Raw genomic sequence first — 14,170 nt, 5'->3', positions numbered from 1 at the left:
CCCTACTCCCGAGTCACGTGTGGGAAAGGCCGCATGGTTCACTGCAGGTCACCTCTCCACTCTCATTCATCTAGCCACCCGCCAGATGCCATCATAACACCTTTACAAATGTCCCCTTTATTTCCCTGACAACTGCCAAACCTCTGAGGCTGATGTGACTTCACCCAAAGCAGATTCTACAGATGACTGCTATATAATGCTGGTTCAGCTTTTGTGCCTTAATTCTTCACTGATTTCAAAGAAGGGAAATATGCTTTTGGCTTAACGCCTGGCTCACTTGCTTCTGCTCAAGGCTTTATACTGTGTGGCCTCACTGGCCATGTGGACAGCCCAGCTACACGTAGCTTTCCAGTTTCTTCTTTACCTCCAGCAACCTTCGCTATTCCTTCTCATGGCCACACTGTGTAGCCTGTCATGGTGTGGAATTGCTGTACATCTGAAATAGTAAATTCAGACATCCCACTCTGGCCACAACCTTTGGTGTTTCTTCAAGCTCTCACTCACATTCCAGTTACTCTTGACCTCTGTTCTTTTCTTCCTTCTTTACCCAGTTAGGCTCTATCTTTGATCTCCCTCAACCCCTCTTCATCTTTGGTCTTTAATCACTTTAACCATTTCACCAATGACCTTCAACCCATTGTAATACCTGAATGAATCCAGTTCTGACTGCTTTGGTAGTAGCACTGGGGCCAAAAAAGAAAAAAGAAATTTAAACTTCTAGCTGGGAATCCAGGCATTTAAAAGAATGAAACTATAGGCCGGGCGCTGGCTCATGCCTGTGATCCTAACACTTTGGGGAAGTGAGCAGATTGCCAGAGCTCAGGAGTTTGAGACTAGCCTGGGCAACATGGTGAAACCCCGTCTCTACTAAAAATACAAAAAATAATTGTAATCCCAGCTACTCTGGAGGCTGAGACAGGGAGAATTGCTTGAACCTGGGAGGTGGAGGTTGCAGTGAGCAGAGATCCCACTACTGCACTCTAGCCTGGGTGACAGGTTCTTCCCATCCCCCTAACTCTGTCTCAAAAATAAATAAATAATGTAACTATAGATTGGGATCATGATGATTTCATGGTCTCCTTTAACTGTCAGTACTGTAGAGTGAGTTGCAAGAGTCAGCCCTTTGCCATTCTCCAGAGTCCCACTGTAAAGCTGTTCCACTGTGCTCACACCTTCAACACCTCCTCCAAACTTAGTTAATGAAAGAAATTCCAGCTCCCATCAGCAAACCTATAAACGCACCTACATGTCCACTTAAGCTTTCCCTTAGGAAGGGAGGAGTGTCTACGGTCTCCTGTAGTGCAGTCAGTCTCTACTTGAGCTCACATCTCACCACTTCAGGAACCGACCCTCTGCTGTATCCTCTCCTCTCCTGGCTCTTTCCTACCAACCTTCAAATATGGTAAAAATAAAAGTCTCTGAATGTCATGTGCCCCTCCAGATATCAATTGCTCCGTGACAGTGAAGTCACGGGATTATTCTCTACACTTATCTCCAGTTCCTTCTCTCCACTGAAACTGCTCCAGCCCTGATTTCTAAGTCTTGCGGTCACTTTCAGTCATTACATGTGACACGTTCTCTATGGAGCATTCATCACTGTTGATATTCCCTCTCGAAGCACCCTTCCTTAGCTGCCATTACACCGTACTGCTACCTGGACAACGACCTTTGTTGATTTCTCTGCCTGCTCTTGCTGTTCTATCCTGGCCCTCGTGCTCTGCACACACTTTCTCAGCCTTTCTCTCATCCATTTCCATAGCTTCAATTGCCATCTATTTTTCAGAAGATTCCAGAATCTCTATTGCCAGCCTTGATTTTGCAAACTTCGGTTACATATATGCAGTTACCCCTTTAATATTTGTACTTGGATGTTCAGTGGTCATCTCAAACTCATTATGTCCAAAGCTGAACTCCTTACCTCGGACACCCAAACTGTTCCTTGGGCCCCAAACCTGGGCATTTCCTTGACTCTTCGCTCTTATTCGCACATCCAGTCATTCCCAAGTTCTGATCATTCCAGTTTCTGAAGATCCTTGAAATGATCAGCGCTCCATCCTCTCTGCTACTTTAGTTCAGGCCACCGTCTCCCATTTAGGGGGCGGATCTCCCTATCTCTGCCTTTTCCTCTGTCAGCCACAGTGCAGCTGGTGTCTTTCTAAAACACAGCAAATTGGACTCCCAATCCCTTGCTTCAAAGCCTTCAGTGACTCCATGATCTTGCTTCTGCTGATTTGTTTCATGCCTCGCCATATCACATATCGCAGTGCATTTCCTCCTTTACATTGTGGGATCCGCTGCGCCTGGCACAAGGTAAGTGCGCCATCGATACGTGGAAGATTCACAAGGGCACGAGGCTCTATATAGACTTGCTGGCCACAGGCAGCAGCGTGAGGCTTTGCACCTAATGCTTGGCTGCAGGAGCGAGAAGACACCTGGTCCTGTGCACTCCTTACCGCGCTCTCCAATTCTGAGAAGTGACCATACCTTTCTTTCCCCTTTTAGGAAAGAGAAGATCAGAAGTGACACACCTTCCCATCAGCTGAGGAGGGTGGGCCATGACGCGGTGAGGCCCCAGCTCCCCAGCTCCACCTGCTGGGGCCCTTTCCAGAACAAAAGAGGCTTGCGCATGTTCTGAGGGCAGGAGACTCGCTCCCGCCGGCCGTAAGGTGTCGCCCTCGGACCAAAGCGGATGCGCGGCGCGCTGGGGCCGCTCCTGCCCGCTACCTGCGCAAGTGCAGAGGGCTCTTCCGGCGCCTCCCCAGTCAGGGATGCTGCGGCTCTACAGAGCGCTGGGGCAGGTCGGGGCAGAACCCAGTACTTGGGGTTCCGCTCGGCGTCCTCTTGCCGCCGAGATGCCTAAGAAGGCTGGTGCGACGACCAAGGCCAGTGGCAGCAGAGGGGTGGGCCGCAGGGCTCCTTGTTTAGGAGCGCGGGAGAAGCGGGGCCCGGGGGTGGGTGAGGCGCCGCCGGCACTTTGCCCTCTCTCAGTTCCGGTGCCCAGGACAGCTGCCGCTACCCCCAGAGCTGCGGCTCTTGCTGCAGTCGCCCCGCCTCAGTAGGCTGCGCCGCCGTCCACCCGGTGACGTCTGAGTGCTGGGTCCGGCGGCAGCCGAGCTCTCCCTGGGCTGCGTGTGCTGACCTCTCTGGCCTCCCTGCACTCGCACTCCCAGGCCGGCAATTCACGTTCCAACAGCGGCGTGACGCCTGCGCTTCCCCGGGAGGCTCTGTTCTGCGTTCTCCTTTCTTACCTTGGCTGATCGGAGCCCTTCTGTCAAGAATACACCACTCCCATTCCCATTTCCACCGTCTTTGCCTGGCCAACCGCAGTCCGTTTCTCAGACTCAGCTCAAGCACTGCCTTCTGCCGCTGCTGGCAGGATCCTCCAGTGCCCGTGCGGTAATGCCCCGTGTGTATCTCATGGGTGCACTTAGCACAGTGTTACTATGATTTTGTATGTTCTTTCTCCCTCGCAGCAGTCCGAGCTCCTTGAGAGCAAGGACCTTGTATCCTTATATCTTTACATATTTGTTGAATGAAAGTTCCTAGCACAGCCCCTGTCCCATAACAGGCCTTTAAATATGAAGCCCTACTGGTTTTTTTTCTCCCTTTTCCCGAACACGCACACATATACACTTTCACCAACATTTATTAGCTCCGACTGCATGAGATACAATGATGAATAATAAATGGTCCCTGCCCCGGAGGAGTTGTCCCCTAGGGAGGAACAAGCATTAAGGTTTAGAAGCCAGAGTTAGGTTTTCTTGCAAGGAAGGAAAAAACACTTGGGTTGATGGGAATGCTTCATGGGAGAATTGATTAATGAAGTTCGTGGGAAAAGCGTCCTAGGTGGCCAGAAGTCCCTGGACACCACGGATTAGCCTAGTTTGTCTGTCAAGGGTGAAAGGGGGCAGTGGAAGGATCAAATTAAATGTGTGGAAAAATATTTTGTAACCTGTGAAGTTGTGTGGTTATCATTTTAGGGTAAAAGCCAGAGCAAAGAGCCAGAGAGATCTCTTCCTCCCTCAGGGCCTGTGGCAGTTGATCCTAAAGGTTGTGTCACCATAGCCATCCATGCCAAACCTGGCTCCAAACAAAATGCTGTAACAGGTATGCCTGGACACTGGGGTGGGATGTAAGTGTGAATCAGGTGTCTGTCTTTTCCAGCCTCCCTTCGCATTGGCTAACTGAAAGCTTATCCTGTGACCATTGATTTGTCACATCTGCAGTTAGAGGCGTCTCCATTTTAAAATTCTAGATTCTAATGTAAAGGTGCCTGAAAGTGAATATATCTTTAAATCATGCCAAGTTACTCAAAACCATTGTATAATTTTTTTTTTATTTTTATTTATCTATTTATTTTTTTTTTTGAGACGGAGTTTTGCTCTTGTTACCCAGGCTGGAGTGCAATGGTGCGATCTCGGCTCACCGCAACCTCCACCTCCTGGGTTCAGGCAATTCTCCTGCCTCAGCCTCCTGAGTAGCTGGGATTACAGGCACGCGCCACCATGCCCAGCTAATTTTTTGTATTTTTCGTAGAGACAGGGTTTCACCATGTTGACCAGGTTGGTCTCGATCTCTCGACCTCGTGATCCACCCGCCTTGGCCTCCCAAAGTGCTGGGATTACAGGCTTGAGCCACCGCGCCCAGCCTTAATTTTCTTTTTTAAAATATGGTATTTTAGAAAGGACAGATATGGAAACCTGTATGTAGCCTAGATTATTAGTTTGTCTTTTTTCAAAACTGGAGACATTGGCCAGAGAAAGAAGAGACATTTTAGTGTAGTTTAATGATCAATGGCCTAAGGAGAGGGAGGAAACTTGAGATCTGAGACCAGTGATCAGTTCCTTTGTGAACTTGTTTTAAATAAAACAGTATAAAACATTCATGGGCCCAGTTTTTTCACCTGTCAGATGAGATTGCTGGACTAAGAGGCTTTCAAGCTATTCTCTGGAGTGCTGGAGGTGCCTCGGGAATCAGCTTTGGGCAAAGGGGAGGCCAGGTACACAGAATTCTGACTAGCTGCGTTTACATTTGTTTTAAATATTGGGATTCTAGAGACAATTGGGGGAAAGGGATTCTAAAGGAGAAGAAGGTTCGAAAGCCATTGCCCTGAATTATTGTGAAGGTCTTTTTCACCTCTAAAGCTCTGTATTCCAAATTATGTTTAGATTTTGAAAGGAAGACCACAAAATTGGTATGCTAGGCCTGGTTTATGCTGATGACCAAGTTAACTTGGCCATATTCTCCTTGGCCAGCATTTTCTAAGTAGTGGGTGTGAACACTGTCTACTGTTGGAATGTTATGTTTCATTAGCTCTAAAATGGGAGTCTGGGTGCCATGGCTCATTTGTAAAATGGAGATAATAATGGTACTAATATCTTCATAAAGTCTCTATAAGGATTAAAGAAGTTAATATTTGTAAAGCCTTTAACACATTTGTGTGTGCTTAAAATTAGTGTATAGTAAGTACTATGTAAATATTTGTTAAGTAAACATTAAATTTTTAGAACATTCAAGATACATGTCACATAAGAGGTGAACTTAGTCTAGGGCTCTCATTTTCCTGATGAGGGAACTCTGCACAACCCTGTACAATCTAATAAGCTAGCCTGTCCCTGCACTTCCTTAGTGACATTGATGAGGCTGAAGGCCATCTCTGACTCCCTGCCTGGGGCTCTTAATATATCAAGGGCAATTTCCAGTTGCAGGATACTCCCCAGGGCTCTGTAAGCCCATCTTGGTCAGCAAGATTGGGTAAATATCGGTTTTCTTCTTTGGATTTATTTCCTGTAATGGTGGGGCCATTTTTATCATGTTCGTGTTCCCTTAAATGTGATTAGTTTAATCATTCATTTCTTTATTCAACAGGTATTGAAAATCTATGTGTCAGGCAAATGCAAACTCTTTTCCAAAATGTCCTCACTTCATGAAGAAAAATAACTTCTTAAGGATAAGTCCACACCCTGTTTTCATTCCAGATTTGACAGCAGAAGCCATCAATGTAGCTATTGCAGCACCTCCATCAGAGGGAGAGGCTAACGCTGAGCTCTGTCGGTATCTTTCCAAGGTCCTAGAACTCAGGAAGAGTGATGTGGTTTTGGATAAGGTAGGTCTCTCTCTCTCTCTCTCTCTCTCTCTCTCTCTCTCTCTCTCTCTCTCTCTCTCTCTCTCTCTCGACAAAGTCTTGCTCTGTCAGCCAGGCTGGAGTGCAGTGGCACAATCTCAGCTCACTACAACCTCCACCTCCCAGGTTCAAGCTTCCTGAATAGCTGGGATTATAGGCTCACGCCACCACACCTGGCTAATTTTTGTATTTTTAGTAGAAACGAGGTTTTACCATGTTAGCCAAGCTGGAATCAAACTCTTGACTTCAAGTGATCCACCTGCCTCAGCCCCCCAAAGTGCTGAGAGTACAGGCATAAGCCACTGTGCCTGGTGGTCTCTCAGCTTTGGGCAAGGCAGGAGGCCAGGCTTATGACTTTTTAAGCACAGGACTCCTGACTTTTTAAAAATCTTTGATTGTTTTATTTTCTTTCTTTTTTTTGAGACAGAGTCTCGCTGGAGTGCAGTAGTGCAATCTCGGCTCACTGCTACTTCTGCCTGCCAGGTTCAAGTGATTCTCCTGCTTTAGCCTCCCAAATAGCTGGGATTACAGGCACCCACCACCAGGCCTAGCTAATTTATATTTATATATATAAATTTCTATATATATATATATTTTTTTTTTTTTTTTTGAGACGGAGTCTCGCTGTTGTTACCCAGACTGGAGTGCAATGGCACGATCTCGGCTCACCACAACCTCCGCCTCCTGGGTTCAAGCAGTTCTCCTGCCTCAGCCTTCCGAGTAGCTGGGACTACAGGCGCGCGCCACCATGCCCAGCTAATTTTTGTATTTTTAGTAGAGACGGGGTTTCACCTTGTTGACCAGCATAGTCTTGATCTCTTGACCTCGTGATCCACCCGCCTCGGCCTCCCAAAGTGCTGGGATTATAGGCGTGAGCCACAGTGCCTGGCCAATTTTTATATTTTTAATAGAGGCAGGGTTTCAACATGTTTGTCAGACTGGCCTGACCTCAGGTGATCCACCTACTTTGGCCTCCCAAAGTGCTGGGATTATAGGCGTGAGCCACTGCACCTGGCCTTGTTTTATTTTTTGAGACAGAGTCTCGCTCTGTTGACTAGTCTGGAATGCATTGTCATGATCTCGAGTCACTGCAACCTCCGCCTCCCGGGTTCAAGCGATTCTCCTGCCTCAGCCTCCTAAGTAGCTGGGATTACAGGTGCCCACCACCACATCCAGCTAATTTTTGTATTTTTAGTAGAGACGGGGTTTCAGCATGTTGGCTGGGCTGGTCTCAAACTCTTGACCTCAACTGATCTACCCACCTCAACCTCCCAAAGTGCTGGGATTACAGGTACCGTGGCCAGCCATCTTTAATTATTACACATCAGTAATGATTCATAAAATACTGAGGGTTTTTTTGTCTTTTTCAAATAATTGGGAAACCAGTTGTTTATAACTTTTAACTTTATTTAATCACAGAAATCTGTGAATTCTTCCTATTTAGTCTCCTTCATGCCTGCTGCCTTAATTCTTCCTGAGACTGTCCACACTGTATGCTTAACACGTCTTCACTGCCAGTGCTGCCAGCATTTTCTTCTTTCTGAATTCATTCCTGAACCTGCTATCAGATTAATCTTACTTAACCTCTCTCATCCTTCAAGCCATCACACTAAACAATCTAAAGCATTTCCTATTGTTAGTCATCTCCATGAGTGACTCTGTCAAGTATTGCTGGTCCCCTACTTTGCCCTTGCTCACTAGAAGCAGCTCATTGGGAAGACAGAAGGCTTGTATGATGTCATTAATATGGTTTTGCACTAGGAGTGGATATCAAAATCACCTGGGAATGATTTCTAAATACAGATCCCTGAGTCTCACTCTAGGCTTCTTGAAATAGGATCTTCAGGAATAGGGCCCAGCCATGTTTATATTTCTTAAAGCTCTACTTCTTTTCCAGTGCTATATTATATTGCTCCTATCTGGGTTCCAGCTGGCATTCAAAGTCATTGATTAACTGACTGCACCTAAAAATCCATTTGAATGCCCCACCTGTGGCAAGTCATTTCTGATTTTTGGCTGGTGCTCCTGCTCTGACATTTGCCTGAAAGGTGTTCACCACTCTTTTGCCTGTGCAAATTCTACCCATCTAAATAAATCCCCTCTCAAATTTTATCTTCTTTAAAAGATGTGTTTGAAAGCAAATCCTTTTTTAAAGTTGTTTAAAGTGATTGTGAAATCGTGGCACTTAGATATGTGCTACTTTTTGTTTGGAATTTTCAGAAATGTTTAACAGCATAGAGAACAGCAATTTGTTTATATTTATAATTGTTTTACTACAAAGTTTATATAAAATTGCAATATTTATTTTGGTATTTTAAAGATTATATCTTTTTTTTTTTTTGAGACGAAGTTTCACTCTTGTTGCCCAGGCTGGAGTGCAGTGGCATGATCTCAGCTCACTACATCCTCCGCCTCCCGGGTTCAAGTGATTCTCCTGCCTCAGCCTCCCAAGTAGCTGGGATTACAGGCATGGACCACCACAGCCAGCTAATTTGTATTTTCAGTAGAGATGGAGTTTCTCCATGTTGGTCAGGCTAGTCTCAAACTCCCAACCTCAGGTGATCTGCCTGCCTTGGCCTCCCAAAGTGTTGGGATTACAGGCATGAGCCACTGTGCCCAGCCAGGATGATTTTCATTTTTAACTTAAAGAATTGCTTAAGACTAGAATATTATAAAGATTCCAGCCAGGCGTGGTGGCTTACACCTGTAATCCCAGCACTTTGGTAGGCCAAGGCTGGTGGATCATGAGGTCAAGAGATGAGACCATTCTGGCTAACATGGTGAAACTCCATCTCTACTAAAAATACAAAAAATTAGCCAGGCATGGTGGCGTAAGCCTGTAGTCCCAGCTACTCAGGAGGCTGAGGCAGGAAAATCACTTGAACCCAGGAGGCAGAGGTTGCAGTGAGCCAAGATCATGAGACTCCATCTCAAAAAAAAAAAAAAAAAAAATTCCATATTCATCTTTGAGATTTTAATGTCCAGCTTTTATTATAGAAATTGATGTATGAAGGTAAAAATCCTGGAGAGTTGTTAGTACTAACAAATGTTTAGTAACAATGCTAGTAAGGTAGAATCTTAAGAGATAGTCTTTGGTGGCTCACGCCTGTAATCCTAGCACTTTGGGAGGCCGAGGCAGGTGGATCACAAGGTCAAGAGATCGAGACCATCCTGGTCAACAAGGTGAAACCCCGTCTCTACTAAAAATACGAAAATTAGCTGGGCATGGTGGTGTGTGCCTGTAATCCCAGCTACTCAGGAGGCTGAGGCAGGAGAATTGCCTGAACCCAGGAGGTGGAGGTTGCGGTGAGCCGAGATCGTGCCATTGCACTCCCGTCTGAGTAACAAGAGCAAAACTCCGTCTCAAAAAAAAAAAAGTGATAGTCTTTGGTTAGACCAAAAGTAACCAAGAGAAAGTGGTACCAAAGCTATCAGGAAAGCCCATCGTACAACTGAGGTTTGCTGTCTCCTAATGGCATTAGATTGTGCTAAACAGTAAAGCATATTTTTTCTCTTTTGGTCCAGGGTTGTAAATCTCGTGAAAAGGTGGTGAAGCTTTTGGCCTCTACAACTCCAGAAGAGATCTTGGAGAAATTAAAAAAGGAAGCCAAAAAAACCTAAGAGCAAGAAATGAGGCCAGGTGTGGTGGCTCATGCCTGCAATCCCACGAGCGGCCAGATCACCGGAGGTCAGGAGTTTAAGATCAGCCTGACCAACATGGTGAAACCCTGTCTCTACTAAAAATACAAAATTAGCTGTGTGTGATGGTGCATGCCTGTAATCCTAGCTACTTGGGAGACTGAGGCAGGAGAATCGCTTGAACCCAGGAGGCGGAAATTTTAGTGAGCTGAGATCGCGCCATTGCACTCCATCCTGGGCAACAAGAGTGAACTCCCTCTCAAAAAAAAAAGAAATGAAAAAGACATCCTTGAGAAACTTTTTTATTGCTAATTATGAAAAGGCTGTTAAATAGAAACATATACTATATGAAGAACTATGCTATACTATACTACAGAAGAACATGCAGAGAAGAATATATATATATTGAAATAAGACTTCAAAAAGTAGAAATTTTAAAAGTGCTATACATTGAATACAGGTTCTAAAATCCCTAACCCCAAACAGCCTGGAACATGTTACTCTGATTTCATGTCATTATAAAATAGCAGAGCTGGAAAGAATATTCGAGATGACCTGATTTAACATCTTTCATTCTGTGGGCGGAGCTTCTGATACCCAAAAGTTGAGAGACTTACTCAAGATTGTACCATGCAAGTTGGAACTAGAACTCAGATCTTTTGACTCCTTTTTGAATTAAGTTTTTCCAGATTGTAAATTAAAATCATCATATCTCCACAATGGTTCTGGAATTCTGGGGATTGCCTTCTAATCCAGTTTACAAGTGACAGAAAACCTGTTATGCTGCTTTGTAGTCTTTCCTTAGATTTAAAAATGCTTGTTTAAAAGCAGATTTTTTTTTTTACATCTTTTGAAGACTACATTTGCCATTTTGTGAAAAAGTAAAGAAAAATCAGACTTCTAATATGAATTATAATTTTTGAGATGTTACTGAATTTTCTTCTTCCTCATTGGTAACTTAGATTCAGTAGTTTTTTTCAGGGGAGGCAGAGTCTTACTCTGTCGCCCAGGCTGTTGTTCCATCTCGGCTCACTGCAACCTCTGCTTCCCAGGTTTAAGCGATTCTGCTGCCTCAGCCTCCTGAGTAGCTGGGACTTCAGGCGCACACCAAAATGCCCAGCTAATTTTTTATATTTTTAGTAGAGACAGGGTTTCACCATGTTGGCCAGGATAGTCTTGATTTCTTGACCTCATAATCCTCCCGCCTCAGCCTCTTAAAGTGCTGGGATTATAGGCATGAGCCACAGTGCCTGGCTTACCCCCACCTTAATAAATGATGATTACTTGTGCAAACATGATCGATTCATCATTTATTAACTTGGGTGCTTACTTGACAGACACTGCTAGGTGCTTTGCCTACACCATACTTTGACAGAACCTGGGAAAGAACAGCCTGGTTATTATGCCCTGGAGGCAGGAGCGCAGATTTTGGACTCCTGATTTCTGTGAGCCATTCCACACTTTACTCTTTGTTAGGGGATGGACAGCAAGAACCAGAGGATGGAGGTGGCACCTTTGCAGTGTTTAAAGTTCCAAACACCTAGGCCAGGAGCAGGGGCTCATGCCTGTAATCCAGCACTTTGGGAGGCTGAGGCAGCTAGATCACTTGAAGTCAGGGGTTCAAGACCAGCCTGACCAACATGGCGAAACCCTGTTTCTACTAAAAATACAAAAATTAGCTGGGTGTGGTGGTGCATGCCTGTAGTCCCAGCTACTCAGGAGGCTGAGACCCAAGAATTGCTTGAAGTAGAGGTTGCAGTGAGCTGAGATTGTGCCACTGCACTTCAGCCTGGGCGACGGAGTGAGAGTCTGTCTCAAAAAATAAAGTTCCAAACACCTAAATGCACAAACTTTTAAGAGGCAGCTCTCTGGGCTATGGGTTGTCAGCATCTCCCTCTTAGATTCCAGGGATTTGGTTACATAGTTCCTTAGCTATAATGCAGAATATAAATTTTAGAACCCATGTGTCCCCAAATTCAAATTGTTTTAATGCATGTAACTAGTGATTAAAAACTTAGAATTTCAGTTTACATCCAAGAGATGGCACCAAAACACAACAGGAGAAAACTACACAGACTGAAACTTGGTTCTTTTTGAAGTGAACAGTGCTATTAGGAAATTTTTTCTGCAGTGCCTGACTACCATGCTCACACGCTGTGATCCTTCTTGTCTTCTCAGAGCCATTTTTTTTCTGGAGAGGGAGTCTTGCTCTCTCGCCCAGGCTGGAGTGCAATGGTGTAATCTCGGCTCACTGCAACCTCTGCCTCCTGGATTCAAGCGATTCTCCTGTCTCAGCTTCCTGAGTAGCCGGGATTACAGGTGTGTGCCACCATGCCTGGCTAATTTTTTGTATTTTTAGTACAGATGGGGTTTCACCATTTAGCCAGGCTGGTCTTGAACTCCTGACCTTGTGATCCGCCCGCCTTGGCCTCCCAAAGTGCTGAGATGACAGGCATGAGCCACTGAGCCAGGCTTCAGAGCCATTCCTTAGGCTTAGTCCCCCTGTACCTTAAATTCAGCTCAGACCTGAGTGTTGTTAACTTGGAGCCACTGGGTACGTGAGCCTCTCAGCTCATAGCCGTGGTGGAGGCAGCATGGTCCTGAGTTCTTCCCTTAACTCTGCAGCTTTCAGAAATCCACGAAGCCAGTGTTTTTGAAAATGGACCTGGGTGGGCAATTGGCAAGGAGCTAATTTCTAATCAAGATGCCAGCTTACTAACTTGAGTGAAGAACAGACCTGCCAAATAGACTGCATAGTGGGATCTGTAGTCAGCACATTCTGTCCCTTTGGGAAACCTCTTTAAGAGAATCATTCAAGCCTACTTGGAGAGCTTGGAATCAGAGCCAAGGAAATTAGGGGCCAGGGTAAGGGAGCTATGACCATCTAGAGCTCCCATTTCTGCTGTAGGGATGGACCTATTGTAGCAGGAGCGGTCAAGGGAAAGGATCTCTCGGACACCGAATACAGGAGGAAGGAATTTATTTCAGCTGGGAGCAAGGTGGCATAGGTGCCTAACAGCCAAGCTCGTCTAACAGATGGAGGTTCAGCCCTTATTTAGGCTTGTACTTTAGATGTTACATGTGGAAGAATCTTAGATTCATAGTTTTAGGACTCACATGTGAAAAGGTTTTGGTTTACAGTTTTAGGAATCACATACGAAAGGGTTCTGGTTTACAGTTTTAGGACTCATGTGAAAAGGTTTTAGTTTACAGTTCTAGGAATTACATATGAAAGGGTTCCGGTTTACAGTTTTAGGACTCACATGTGAAAAGGTTTCTGGGTTGATCTTGTTTTAAGTAAAAATAGTGCCTTCTGGAGAGTTTCCCCGAGGCCTAGCCTGTTGTTTTCAGGAAGGAGATTCAGGAGGCGCCAGCTGGCTTGCTCTCTCCTTTATTGAGATGCACAATGGATGACAGAGGGGGAGGGAATCCCAAATGCCTGGGTCTCCCTCCTCACTATGGTAGCAGCCAGCCACAAATCCTCTTCTGGGACAACACTGGAGATAATGATCATTCATGATACAGGAAATTATTTTTTCTAGGTTGCAGGAAGAGCACCTATTTCTACCCACATAGACATTCCTCAGACAATCCTTAGAATTCAGTTATTAAGGGTTTTTGCATTTTATCCTGTCTGCCAATCAGTCCCCCAGACAGAATTTGTCAGGGAAGAATCCCCAAATTTTGCAGCCACAGGTTACATACTCCCTGATCATTTCTACAGGAAACTCATCTGTGTTTTTACTATAGTGATGTTCAAACTTTCAACAGAGATACCTAGGGGGATTAGGCCACTGTGAACAGTAAGGGAGTGAGTCAGGTGAACAAAAATGCTAGCCTTTAGTCCTCTTTTACAGCCATACATGTCCACATGATAGCTGCTCCTGCCACATGTGGCTATTGAGCACTTGAAATGTGGCTAACAGAATTTAAAAATAAAAGATAAGGCTGGCCATGTTGGCTCATGCCTGTAATCCCAGCAGTTTGGGAAGCTGAGGCAGGATGATAGTTTGAGGCCAGGAGTTCAAGACCAGCCTGGACAACATAGACCCCATTTCTATAAAAATAAAATTAGCCAGTCATAGTGGCATGTGCCTGTAGTCCCAGCTTCTTGGGAGGCTGAGACAGGAGGATCACTTGAGCTCAGGAATTCAAGGTTGCAGTGAGCCACAATCACGCCACTGCACTCCAGCTTGGGTGACAGGGCAAGACCCTATTTCAAATAAATAAAAAGGAAAAACAAAAGCATAATAGAAATAAAGGCCATGTTGGAAACAGTCCAACAGAGAGGAGGCTGAAAACGGTATGGAATTTAGAAGGCAACATAGAGAAGAGTGAACAAAGAAAGGAAAATGACAGCTACAGAAGTCACTTAAAAATTATTATTTTTTGAGACAAAGTTTCACT

General features: G+C 45.1%; 1 protein-coding gene across 2 annotated transcripts; it reads left to right on the top strand.

The window, feature by feature from the left end:
• Positions 1 to 2,760: 2,760 nt before the first annotated feature.
• C6H15orf40 (chromosome 6 C15orf40 homolog) lies at positions 2,761 to 12,195 on the top strand. 2 transcript variants are annotated; one of them, XM_035303948.3, is made up of 4 exons: positions 2,761 to 2,882; positions 3,981 to 4,107; positions 5,979 to 6,122; positions 11,945 to 12,195. In XM_035303948.3, the coding sequence occupies exons 1-4, from the start codon at positions 2,769 to 2,771 to the stop codon at positions 12,064 to 12,066; spliced, it is 507 nt and encodes a 168-aa protein (XP_035159839.1). In that variant the 5' UTR covers positions 2,761 to 2,768; the 3' UTR covers positions 12,067 to 12,195. The 2 variants fall into 2 exon arrangements, with proteins under 2 accessions (XP_035159839.1, XP_035159838.1); XM_035303947.3 differs by lacking the exon at positions 11,945 to 12,195 and adding an exon at positions 9,650 to 10,673 and having other exon boundaries at positions 5,979 to 6,106.
• Positions 12,196 to 14,170: the final 1,975 nt, after the last annotated feature.

This window comes from Callithrix jacchus, chromosome 6 (genome assembly GCF_049354715.1).
Source record: "Callithrix jacchus isolate 240 chromosome 6, calJac240_pri, whole genome shotgun sequence".
Taxonomy (NCBI): Eukaryota; Metazoa; Chordata; class Mammalia; order Primates; family Cebidae; genus Callithrix; species Callithrix jacchus.
The sequence above is the reverse complement of the archived record's forward strand: the minus strand, read 5'-3'. Positions and strand labels throughout refer to the sequence as shown.